Consider the following 12,848-nt stretch of genomic DNA (forward strand, 5'->3'; position numbering starts at 1 on the left):
CCAACCTCAGCGAGCAGTTCTGGCAATTTTATTTCCTCCAGGCTTTCTTTTTTCCCCTCAATTCCTCAGTTCCCTGTTTTCCCATCGTGCTGCCAGTGGCAGTTTTCTCTCATTGGTGGCTTTGTCCTGCAAAAACAGGAGAAGCCCTGAGCATGTCCAAAATTTGGCTTTCTGCTCCTGGTCCCCACATTCCAGCTGCTGCTTTCATGGTGATTCCCTGGAAAGAAGGGGAAAATTGTGGTTTTTTCCCTCCCCTACAGCAGCAGATCAGCTTGGGATGGGGAGCAGGGGAACACCAGGATCAGGATCTCTCTGAATTCCTCGGATTTAAGAGAGGAGAGTGGATTCCTGCCCCCCATACCACACAGGCTGTAAAAATGTCCCATTCCCCAGCAATTTGGGGTTTTCTCCTTTTGGGAAAAGTGGAGCATCTGGAAAAGGGACTGAAGGGGGAGGAATCCTGGAATGGTTTGGGTTGGAAGGGATCTCAACTCCCTCGGATCCATCCGAGCCCTTTGCATCCCTGGGATGCTCTTTTGGGCTGGAAACTCCTCCTCTGCTGTCCCAGCCCTCAGAGGTTGGGTTAATTAACGCTTAATTAGGAGCTGGGAAGGCTCTGGCAGGACCTGGCTGCTCCAAAATCCCTTGGGGAAGGCATTCCATGGATTAACGCTGGGTTCCCAAAGCCAGGCTCGGTACTCAGGCTGTTTTCCCTCTTCCAACGCTGCTCCCTAATCAGATTTGTCAGGAGCCGTGGGGACAGGACGGGACAGGGACAGGGACAGGGACAGGACAGGGACAGGATGGGGACGGGACGGGGACAGGACGGGAAGGACCTTCCCGGGTCACTGCAGGGCCACGCTCCGGGGCCACACCAACACAAACACAGAGAAGCTGAGCCCGAGCACCCCATGATATATGCAGAACCCATCCCAGGTGTGGGGCGATCCCAAAAACTCCGGGATACCCCAAACCCTTCCTTTTGCCCCATCCCTGCCCCGCTGTCCCAATCCCCCCCCTTTCCAGGGATGTGCTGCCGGGCTCCAACATTAGAGGGCATCTCCTGCCCACGCTTTGGTTCGCTCTTTCTTCTGGCTGGGTTTTGTTTTACTGCAGTGGGGCCTGTCCTTAAAAAGCCAGGAGAGAGCCTCTCCCTGCTGTGCAGAGCAGCCAGATGGGAAGTGCAATATCCCGCTGCCCCTCATTACCGGGCCCTCGGAAAAGCTCCCCCCTTGCCACATGTGACCATATTAAAGTGGCCTTTGCAGCGTTTCCCCCCATATAAAACTGTCTTCACTCCCGCGGCCCAGGAGTTAAAAGGGAACTCCAGCTGCAGGCAGGAGGCTGAAATTAAAGGCTTTGCCCCGCTCTAAAAGGAAAATGGATATTGCTTCCCATATCCAGGCTGGGAACAATGGGGCTGCAGGCTCCGGGCTGGGGTAATGGCCTGCTTGGCTGGGAGGAAGGAGCGGAGAGGAAGGGGGAAAAGGGGGAATCTCACCTTTTTCCCTCGTGGTTAACTCTTCCATGGCTGGTGGGGAGCGGGAGAAGCTGGGCAAGGAGCCTGGGCTGAGCGGTGGCTTTTGCAGCAGAGCTGAGGCAAAGCCTCCAGCATCTTTCCCCGGAGAGAGCGGGGTTGGAAGCAATTCCTCCCCGAGGGAATGGGATTTGAAGGAGAGAACAGGGTTTGCAACAATTCCCCCTGGAGAGGATGGGGTTTAAACAATTTCCCCCAGAAAAAATGGGGTTTGAAACCATTCACCCCCAGAGAAAACGGGGTTTCAAACAATTCCCCCTGGAGAAAATGGGATTTGAAACAATTCCACCTGGGGTTTGAAACAATTCCCCCTGGAGAGAATGGGGTTTGAAACAATTCCCCCCAGAAAAATGGGGTTTGAAACCATTTCCCCCAGAGAAAATGGGGTTTGAAACCATTGCCCCCCAGAGAGAATGGGGTTTGAAACTATTCCCCCCTCAGAGAGAATGGGGTTTTAAACAATTCCCCCTGGAGAAAATGGGGCTTGAAACAATTCCCCCTGGGGTTTTAAACAATTCCCCCTGGAGAAAATGGGGCTTGAAACAATTCCCCCTGGGGTTTGAAACAATTCCCCCTGGAGAAAACAGGGTTTGAAACAATTTCCCTCAGAAAAATGGGGTTTGAAACCATTTCCCCCAGAAAAATGGGGTTTGAAACCATTTCCCCCAGAAAAATGGGGTTTGAAACCATTTCCCCCAGAGAAAATGGGGTTTGAAACTATTCCCCTCTCAGAGAGAATGGGGTTTGAAACAATTCCACCTGGGGTTTGAACCAATTCCCCCTGGAGAGAATGGGGTTTGAAACAATTTCCCCCAGAAAAATGGGGTTTGAAACAATTTCCCCCAGAAAAATGGGGTTTGAAACCATTTCCCCCGGAGAGAACAGGGTTTCAAACAATTCCCCCTGGAGAAAACAGGGTTTCAAACAATTCCCCCCAAGGAGAACAGGGTTTTTACAATTTCCCTGACACACTGATGTCCGTGTGCTCCCTGTTATCCCTGTGTTCCTTGTCCACGTGTTCCCTGCTGTCCCGAGCAGGCCTGGCCAGGACTCGGTGGGTCTGGAGAGGTCCTTGAATCTGCTGGACCCAGATTTCAAACTTTTTCTTTTCCTCCTCTTGCCTTTTCTTTGTAAAGTTTTGTTGCTTTCAAAGCTGGCTTTGAATGAACTTAGCCAAGCCGAGGATGGGAGAGAGAGAAGGGAGAGCTGGGTCTTCCATGGACTCTCCCAGGTGGGGTTTTCTGAGGCCCTGCCTGGTTCTTGGTCCTTTCATGGAATCAGGGAATGATCTGTCTGAAAAGGGACCTTAAATCCCACCCAGTGCCACTTCCACTGTCCCAGGCTGTCCATGTCCAACCCGGCCTTGGACACTTCTGGGATGGGGAGCCACAACCTCTCCTGACCTCTGGAGACTCCTTTCCTTTGGGATCACCTTTGCTTGTGCTTCTTGGCCTCCTTCCTCTTCACCAGGCCCCAGAGAATTTATTTTTAAGTGTGTGACTCCGAGCCCATTAAATCGGGAGGGAACCAAGCCCCGAAGCACCCGAAATGCAAAATTCCCCGTGAAACCTGGGATTTACTGCCTAAAGAAGGAACGGGTGGCTGCTGCTTTTTCCAGGACACAGGTCGAGGTCAGGGCTGGGTGGAGGAGACCAAATCCTGCCCGGCTGGCAGCAGAGGCCTCTTCCAGCCACTCTCTCTTCCCCCCACGCAATTGCTGCTCCACTTCATCTCCGTGTTTTCGGTATCGAGGGGGTGTTTACAGTCAACAAACAGGAGCCTCCTGTTTGATCCCAGCTTTCCCTGCCGAGCACCTGCGAGCGCGTCCATGCGCTCCGTGAGATTTGTTGGGAATATTTACGTTTTCCAAGCGGAGCATCTGCTGGGGAGTCGGACTCTTTGTGCCTCATTAGTGGCTACCGGGCTTCTCTTATCTGCACAGATCTCCGGGGCATGTCAGGATGATTCTCTGAGCTGCTTTTCTTGGCAGCTCTTTCCTCACTGGTGGGAAGCTCCTGGTGTTTGGTGAAGTGCTGGACCCTAAAAAAAAAAAAACAACCCTGCTTGTTTCAGCTGGTTTTGGGGTGGAAAAAGGGGTGATTTGTAAGGTTTTAAAGCTTCTGTGCTGCTTTTGGTGAGATGTGTCCCATCCAGGCTGCTGCGCCGAGCTGTTGAGCAGTTGGGGTTGGCTTTGGGGTATTTCCATGGAATTCCAGGGTTGTGAGGGGGGAGCAGGGATGGGATCCAGGCTGGACTGAGTGGGTTTTTAGCATGAATGTGTTGTTTGGCACTTGCAGGCAGATTAAAACGGAGCCCTGAGCTGGGGCTGTCGCGGGCAGGTGAGGGTGACACAGCCCAGGGCTCTGCTCACGGTGTGAGGGGAAGGAAATCCTGATTTTGGTTGGAAGGAGACTGGAATTGCCTAAGCCGTGACTAAACCCCCCCAGAAATGGGATTTTGGCCCAAAATCTGGCCTTTCCTCCTCCCAGAACATGGGAGAGGGTTGGTGGTCAGGGCGCTGGGAGCCCGGGCTGGGAGATGGGTGCTCTGTAGGATCTCAGAGGCTCCAGAGCTCTGGTGGGAAGGGATGGGGCCACCACCTCCCAGGATGGGGCCACCTGGATGGGAAGGGACCTCAGGAGGGCTCCAATCCAACCTCCTGCCTGGAGCTGGGAGATCAGACTGGGTTGGGTTTCTCAGGGATTTGTCCAGCCTGGCCTGCAAGGGTTCCAAGGATGGAGATTGGGATCCAGCTCTGTGAATTTCTTCTGCTGCTTTGTGGACTCATGGGGTGTTCTGAGTTGGAAGGGGCTCACGAGGATCCAGCTCTGGAGGGAATCATCCAGGAATCAAACCCCACACCTTGGTGTTACCAGCACCCTGCTCTAACCAATCTCAGGGATTTTTATTGTTCTCCGTGTGGAAAAACTTCCTGTCTACCCAAAATTCCATCTTTATCCACAGAGGAGCTCCCAAACCAGTGGTGCCCAGTTTGTGAGGGGTTCAGGGTTTCTCCCTTTCCATGAGGGATGGTTGGAATTTGTCCCTTGGGATGTCACCGTGTTGGGCTGTTCCTCCAGCCTGCCCAGACCTCACCAGGCATTGGCTGTGCCTTGAGTCTGTCAATTTCCACCAAATTTGGGGACATCTGCAGAGTGGAGAGACCTTGTCCAGGGCTCCTGCAGGTCCTTGGTGAGGATGAGGAGGGAGCAGGTCCCAGAATTCCTGTTATTCCCAATCCCACTTGTCGTGGGCCCCATTGACAGCTTTGCTGGTTGTCCCAGGCCAGGTTGGACACCGGGACAGTGGGAGGTGTCCCTGCCATGGCAGGGGTGGCACTGGGTGGGATTTAAGGCCCTTCCAACCCAAACCATTCCATGATTTTAGTGGCGTTACGTTGATAAATCCAGGTGGGGGCTGGGTTTAGGATTCTCCAAGCACGGAATTAGAGCCGGGTTCATCCCTGATTATTTAAACCAGAGCTGCAGTGATGGGACTGAGCTGCTCTGTGGGTGGGGGGTACAAAATCCTCCTCCAGGGGATGTGAAACTGGGCTGTTGGGGTGAGTTTGGGCTGTGCCCATGGATTCTGTGGATTGATTTCCCTGCTGTCAATAGATCCACAACAAACTGGCCCAACCTGGCTTTTCCCAGGAGGAATCTTCTCAGCAGATCTTGCAGCACATCCCCTTCCTCGCTGTCGTTGTGATGGGATTTTAATGGAAGAGCTCTGAGGATTCACCGATTTTTAGGGAATGAGTAATGATGTTCCTAATGGGAAGGGTTTGGGATGGCTCAGGCAATAATATCCCACGGGAATGTTGGCTTACGGATACCCTGGAAATATGTGAAGTGCACAAGGTGCATTTCTGCTGCAGGCTGAGGAGAAATTGTGCTCCAAACCATTGTCATCAGAATTCCCAAAGTCCCCTTTCCCTGGGCATTTCAATCATTCCTGGAGAATAAATCCAGGAGCACGTTTTCCCTGGTGTAATCCCAGCTCGCTTGGCTCTCAGCTCCGCGCTGCTCCCGAATCCCGAAACATTTTTGGGTTTGTTCAGCTGCTGTTTTTGCTTTCTTGTGATTATCCTCTGTTTTCCCTTCTGTGGTGTTCATCCCCGCTGGTAATTATCCCCCTCTCCCTGCCAACTCTGTGAACTCCGGGGCTAATTTGAGCAGGAGAGTTCTGCCCGGTAATTTTACAAATATGAGGCGTTATTGAGGGTTTTTCCTGGACCGGTGATTACAAGGAATGGGTCCTCTGGGAGCCAGGAATCCTTTGGATTCCTCTGCTCCCTCGGAGGGGTTGGGAGCTGGGTGAAACCGGAATTAAAGCTGGATGGAAAAGGAGCAGCTCCTCTGCCCAGCGCCAGTGCTGCGTTCCGTGGAATCGCTGAGGTTGGAAAAGCCCTCCAGGACTGAATCCAGCTGTTCCAAGGCCACCTCTGACCGTGTCCCCGAGTGCCACATCCACAGGGATGGGGACTCCAGACCCCCCTGGGCACTGCCAATGCTTGACCACCCTTTCCGTGAAGGAATGTTCCCAAATATCCAACCTAAACTTTCCCAACAGGCCGCTTCCTCTCGTTCTCTCCCTCAAACTGTGAGAGAGGAGCAGCCCTAAAACACAAATCCCACCCGGAGTTTCGTCTGGGTAGCCCAGAAAACTCAGGATCTCATGGGTGGCTCTGGAATATCCTTGGCCTGGTTGATGTGTTCGTTGGGGTTTTTGCTTTTTTCGGGGTTTTATCCAGAGGAAAACAGGGTTCAGGCATGGAACTCAGAGGAATAATGGATTATCTGGAGACCTGAGAGGATGAATAGTCCTGAACAGATCAAACGTGGGAAACTGGGTGGTCTGAGCTCAAACTGCCACGAAGAGGAAGAAATATTTTCCATTTTGAGGAGAATGTAATATGGCAGCAGTGGGGATGTCTGGGGAGATGAGGGAGGAATGCTCTTAGGAGAAAGGGATGGAACTGGGAGGATGAAAAATGGCAGCAGGGTCACGAGAGGGGCTGTGGGGAGGACGAGGTTTTTGTTGGAGGAACCTCTCGTGAGAGAGTCCCTGATTCCTGGGGCAGCCAGAAATGGCTGAGGAAAGAGAAGCCGGGGAGCAGTGCCGTGAGGGGATGGGTTTGGTCACACTGGCAGGTCCCTGGGCCATAAATTTTAGGGAAACTGTTAAAATGTGAATAGGATTCTCTGATTTTTCCTTTTGGGAATGGTTTCAAAGGCTTTTGCTGCTCCTTCCCTTCTGCTGCAGTTCACTTTGCTGGGCTGGAACGAGGAGGTGTCACCCAAAACCTTCTGAGGCTGAGGAGAATCCAGCCAAGGATGGGAGTCAGGATATTGTGGAGCCTTCCCGTGCCATCTCCGGCCCAGCTCCGCTCACTTCTGCTTCTCCTGCCTGTGGAAAACACGTTTTTCCTCTGGAAGAGATTCCAGAGTAAATTTAACTTTCAGAGGTTGTGGCGAAGCCGCTCCAGGTGCTTCACCCTCCTCAGAGCCGTCGGTAAAACCGGGATGGAGACCCGGCCTGGGGTTTGTCCCCGTGGGGAAGGAGCTGAGGAGTGGGGTTGGGAATTTTGGTTCCTGTGCTTCCCTGAGCCCCAGGACCTGGGGAGCTCCCCCATCCTGTGGGCTCCCAAGGAGCCGGTGGGGAAAATCCCCCATGGGAGTGGTGGGGAGCTGCTGGAGAGAGCCCAGAGGAGGCCTGGAGCTGCGGCAGGGCTGGAGCCAAGCTGGAGAGCTGGGAATGCTCCCCTGGAGAAGGGAAAATTCCAGGGAATGCTCAGAGTCCCTGCAGGGGCTCCAGGAGAGCTGCAGAGGGACTGGGGACAAGGGACAGAGGGACAGGAGGCAGGGAATGGCTGCCACTGGGAAAGGGGAGATTGGGCTGGGATCTTGGCAAGGAATTGCTGGCTGGGAGGGTGGGCAGGGGCTGGGCTGGAATTCCCAGAGCAGCTGGGGCTGCCCCTGGATCCCTGGCAGTGCCCCAGGCCAGGCTGGATCCACCTGGGATGGTGGGAGGTGTCCCTGCCCATGGATGGGGTGGGATGAGATCTTTCAGATCCTTTCCCACCCAAACCAGTCTGGAATTCTGTGGAATTGGGTTGGACACGGCCATGGTGGCCCTGGAAGTGCAGCCGGGACAAGGTGTCCTTGTCCTTCCCCTCCTGAGGGAAGGTGTGGATGAGCAGGCAGGCTCCTGGAGCTGGGGGATGAGGGATCAATCCCAGATCTGCCTGGATTTGGTGCAGTCTCAACAGAAACCCCCAAAATCTCCTCTAAAAACTGGACTGAGGCCTCCTGCTCTGGACGGAGATTCCAATGAGTCCTTGGGGCCATCACAAAACCCTGGGGAAACGGCAGCTTCTGTGAGTCCAGAGATGAATTAATTACTCATTAATTACTCATTAATTTCAGGGGGATGGTGTGCCATGAACGCGGCGTTTGGTGTGAGTGTCCAGCCTTGGTGCTGCTGCTGGTGGCTCAGCCTCGCTGTGCCGATGGTGCCACACGTTCATTTGTTTAAGAAATGGTTGTGAAAACACCTTCGGTTTTAAATTTGCCCCAAAATTCAATTATTTAAGTCATTTCCTCCAGCTTTATGAGCAGCTTCACCCCAAGGTGTCAGTGATGCCACCAGGGCTGGGTTGATGAGCATGGAGATGATCAGGGGACATCCTGCTGCTCGTGGAGGTTTGGAGAGCCAAGGCCCAGAAGAATTTAATAAATCCCTTTGGTTGGTCCCTCAGTGGTGGGGTGGGAGCGGGACAATCCCTTTTTCCTTGGTTTTCCTGTGGTGGAGAGGACATGGAGAGCACCAGGATCCTGAGAATCAGCAACCTGAGGCCTTGGAGAGGGGCTGAAAGGGAGGTGGCTGCTCCCTGCATGGAATTTATCACTTTTTAACTTCAGGCACCGCCTAATTTTATCTCTTGCTTTGATTAAATTGCAATAATCCTCCTCTTTCCGGGTCTCACCTGTAGATCCCTGATTTCTGCCTCGGGATCCTTCCCTGTCCTGAGGGAAAGAGCTTTTGGGAGTGTTGGGAACACCTGACGGGGGAGTGTTGGTTCACAGTTTCTGGTTCTAAAATCTCTCTTAAAATATCAAATTTCTCATAGATTCAAGCTGGTCCTGGAGCTGATTACAGGGGAAGAGCTGGGATTTGTGATCCGGGTTTGCCAGGGTGGCTGGATGTGCCCAGCGTGGATCGGGAGCTGCTCATCCTGAGCCCCCCAGAGACTCAGCTGGGACCAAAAGCAGAATTCAAGGACAAAAATCCACATTTAAAATCTCCGCATCCCTTTGCAGTGCACCTGCACAGCAGCAAGGAGGTTCTGGGGATGGATTTGAGCACCTAAAAAAGCTTTGGGGATGGATTTTAGGCCCTTAGAAAGTTTTGGGGGATGAATTTTAAGACCTAAGAAGGTCTTGAAGATGGATTTGAGTACCTAAAAAGATTTTTACATGGTTTTTAGGACTTAAGAAGGTTTTGGGGATGGATTTTAAGACCTAAGAAGGTTTTGGGGATGGATTTTTGCAGTTAAGAAGGTTTTGGGGATGGATTTTAGGACCTAAGAAGGTTTTGGGGATGGATTTTCACACCTTTAAGAAGGTTTCAGGGATTGATTTTAGGATCATAGAAGGTTTTGGGGATGGATTTTTGCAGTTAAGAAGGTTTTGGGGATGGATTTTTGTGCCTAAGAAGGTTTTGGGGATGGATTTTCACACCTTTAAGAAGGTTTCAGGGATTGATTTTAGGATCATAGAAGGTTTTGGGGATGGATTTGAGCACCTAAGAAGGTTTTGGGGATTGATTTTAGGACCTAAGGAGGTTTTGGGGATGGATTTTTGCAGTTAAGATGTTTTTGGGGATTGATTTTAGGATCATAGAAGGTTTTGGGGATGGATTTTCACACCTTTAAGAAGGTTTCAGGGATTGATTTTAGGATCATAGAAGGTTTTGGGGATGGATTTGAGCACCTAAGAAGGTTTTGGGGATTGATTTTAGGACCTAAGGAGGTTTTGGGGATGGATTTTTGCAGTTAAGATGTTTTTGGGGATTGATTTTAGGATCATAGAAGGTTTTGGGGATGGATTTTTACACCTAAGAAGGTTTCAGGGATTGATTTAAGGATCTTAGAAGGCTTTGGGGTTGAATTTGAGCACTTAACAAGATTTTTAGATGGATTTTAGAACCTAAAAAGGTTGTTTGGATGGATTTTCACACCTTTGGGAAGGGTAGGTTTGGGTGGGAGAGCTCTGGGCACATCCCTGGGCTGATTCCTGCTGGAGCCTGGAGCTGCACTGGGAGGAAACAAGGAGCAAGTCAGGCTAGGGCTCCTCACAAGCCCCTGGTAGCTGAGGGCATCCCGAGGCAGCCTGGTTGTGTAATGCCACAACAGCTGGAGAATCATTAAATTACCATCAGGTTTTGCTTTTAATGAATTTATTTTCTGGAGAGGAGCAGGTTGACAGCTGGTGCCTCGCTCAGGTGATATTTGTTGTTGCATGTTGTTTGTTTTGTGAATTCTAAATGAGGCGCAGTTGGGTTTTTTGTTTTTTTGTTTTTTTTGTTGTTTTTTTCCCCTCTCCCTTGGCTCCCAACAGTTCAAAGCAAGACGTTGTCCCTTCCCTGAGATGTTTGTGATCCAATTTCAGACAGAAAACAGGGCGGGTGTGGAGGAGGGAGGATGGGCAGGGATGAAACATCCAGGCTGGATGGCCCCGGGGGTGTTGGAGCACATCCTTGGGCTCTGAGGAGCTCCAGGATGGGGATGCTGAGGTGGAGCCTGGTTTGGAGCAAAAACCACCCTGGAGAGGCCGTTCAGAGCCCAGCCCAGGGGCGATGGCCATGGAAAGGGGCCAGCTGTGGGGATGGGAATCCTCTGGACACTCAGAGCCGCGGCAGGCTGGGACAATGAGCTGCAGAGTTTATTTCTCCCAGGGCTATGGAGTGGTCTCGAGGAGTGCTGAGCCCCACACACATTCTCTGGGATTCTGCACCCCAAACACACTCTGGAATTCTGTACCCCAAATACACTCTGGGATTCTGCACCCCAAACACATCCTGGGATTCTGCACCCCAAACACACTCTGGAATTGTGCACCCCAAACACACTCTGGGATTCTGTACACAAAACACATCCTGGGATTCTGCACCCCAAACACACTCTGGAATTCTGCACCCCAAATACACTCTGGGATTCTGCACCCCAAACACATTCTGGGATTCTGCACCCCAAACACACTCTGGAATTCTGTACACAAAACACACTCTGGAATTCTGCACCCCAAACACATTCTGGGATTCTGCACCCCAAACACACTCTGGGATTCTGCACCCCAACACACTCTGGAATTCTGCACCCCAAACACACTCTGGGATTGTGCACCCCAAACACACTCTGGGATTCTGCACCCCAAACACACTCTGGGATTCTGCACCCCAAACACACTCTGAATTGTGCACCCCAAACACAGTCTGGAATTCACAGAATCCCAGGGGGGCTTGGTTGGAGGGACCTTCAAAGCCCCTCCACGGGTCGGGAATCTTCAGCTCTCCCAGGTGCTCCAAGCCCTGTCCGAGCTGGCCTTTACTTCCCCCTGGGAAGGGGCTGCAGAGTTCCCGAGGGAGCTGGGAAGGGATGGAGAGTTCCCGAGGGAGCTGGGAAGGGGCTGCAGAGTTCCCGAGGGAGCTGGGAAGGGATGGAGAGTTCCCGAGGGAGCTGGGAAGGGGCTGCAGAGTTCCCGAGGGAGCTGGGAAGGGGCTGCAGAGTTCCCGAGGGAGCTGGGAAGGGGCTCAGCCTGGAGCAAAGGAGGCTCAGGGGGCCCTTGTGGCTCTGCACAGCTCCTGCCAGGAGGGCACAGCCGGGGGGGTCGGGCTCTGCTGCAGGGGACAGGGACAGGAGCAGAGGGAACGGCCTCAGGGTGGGTTATTTGGAATATTCCTACATGGAAAGGGTGCTCAGGAATTGGGATTGCCCAGGGAGGTGTGGAGTCCCCATTCTGGGGGATTTCAGAGCCCTGTGGATGTGGCCCTTGGGGACAGGGGCAGTTCTGGGGACGGTTGGACTCACAGATCTCAGAGGGCTTTTCCAACCTCAGCGATTCCATGATTTACATTCCAAGTGACCTCTTCCTGCACATCCTGAGGGCTGCAATGACCTTTTTTCCTGTTTTCCAGGGTGCCCGGGAGACCTTTGAGAGCTACTACAGGAAGCAGAGGAGAAAACAAGCGCGGCTGGTGCTGCAGCCTCCCTCCAACATGGTCAGTCTGTCCCGGAACGTCATCCCTGGGCTCCGGCTGCCCCTGGCTCATCCCTAAAATCCCCCCTTGCCCTCGGCCACCTGGCCTTTAACCTCTGCTCCCTCTCTCTTTGTTGCAGCACGAAACTCTAGATGGCTACAGGAAGTATTTCAATCAAATTGTAGGGTAGGTGTTCCTTTTATACACGGCCCTGCTAAAAATGGGTGTCCTGGGCTGCCGAGGAGCCCAAAAAAACCCGGGAGAGGAGGGAATGTTGGTATTTTAGGTGGTCCTCGAGACCAAAGCAGGACCAAAAAAAGAGGTGGTTTGTGCTTTTTAAGTGTTGTAAAGCGAATTTTATCCGCTTTGCTGTGTCACTGGGGGAGCGGGGAGGGACCTGCCAGCTCTTGTAGCAGTCTGGGAATTTCTGGGAATTTCTTGGAATTTCTGTGAATTTCTGGGATTTTCTATGAATTTCTGGGAATTTCTGGGAATTTCTTGGAATTTCTGGGATTTTCTGGGATTTTCTGGGAATTTCTTGGAATTTCTGGGATTTTCTGGGATTTTCTGGGACTTTCTGGGAATTTCTTGGAATTTCTGGGATTTTCTGTGAATTTCTTGGAATTTCTGGGAATTTCTAGGAATTTCTATGAATTTCTGGGAATTTCTTGGAATTTCTTGGAATTTCTGGGAATTTCTATGAATTTCTGGGATTTTCTGGGACTTTCTGGGAATTTCTTTGAATTTCTGGGATTTTCTGTGAATTTCTGGGATTTTCTGTAAATTTCTAGGAATTTCTATGCATTTCTGTGAATTTCTGTGAATTTCTGGGATTTTCTGTGAATTTCTGGGAATTTCTATGAATTTCTGGGAATTTCTATGATTTTCTGCGAATTTTTATGAATTTCTGGGAATTTCAGGATGAATGATCCCTGTGGATAATGTTCATCCTCTTGCCCCACTCATGACACGAATGGGCCCTCTCCCTAATGACTCTGGGATACTGAATAATTATTCTTTAATTATTTTTCTGCTGAAGGAGGTGATTCTC

The 12,848-nt window shown here is 51.7% G+C and overlaps 1 protein-coding gene across 4 annotated transcripts in view; it reads left to right on the forward strand.

The window, feature by feature from the left end:
- Window positions 1-12,848, forward strand: part of EXOC6B (exocyst complex component 6B) — a 376,533-nt gene that overhangs the window by 239,401 nt on the left and 124,284 nt on the right. For all 4 annotated transcript variants that reach the window (XM_038134227.1, XM_038134228.1, XM_038134230.1 and 1 more), the window contains 2 exons: window positions 11,735-11,818; window positions 11,937-11,983. In XM_038134227.1, coding sequence (XP_037990155.1) covers window positions 11,735-11,818; window positions 11,937-11,983 — 131 coding nt within the window. The remainder of the gene's footprint in view (window positions 1-11,734; window positions 11,819-11,936; window positions 11,984-12,848) is intronic.

This window comes from Motacilla alba, chromosome 4 (genome assembly GCF_015832195.1).
Source record: "Motacilla alba alba isolate MOTALB_02 chromosome 4, Motacilla_alba_V1.0_pri, whole genome shotgun sequence".
Lineage (NCBI taxonomy): Eukaryota > Metazoa > Chordata > Aves > Passeriformes > Motacillidae > Motacilla > Motacilla alba.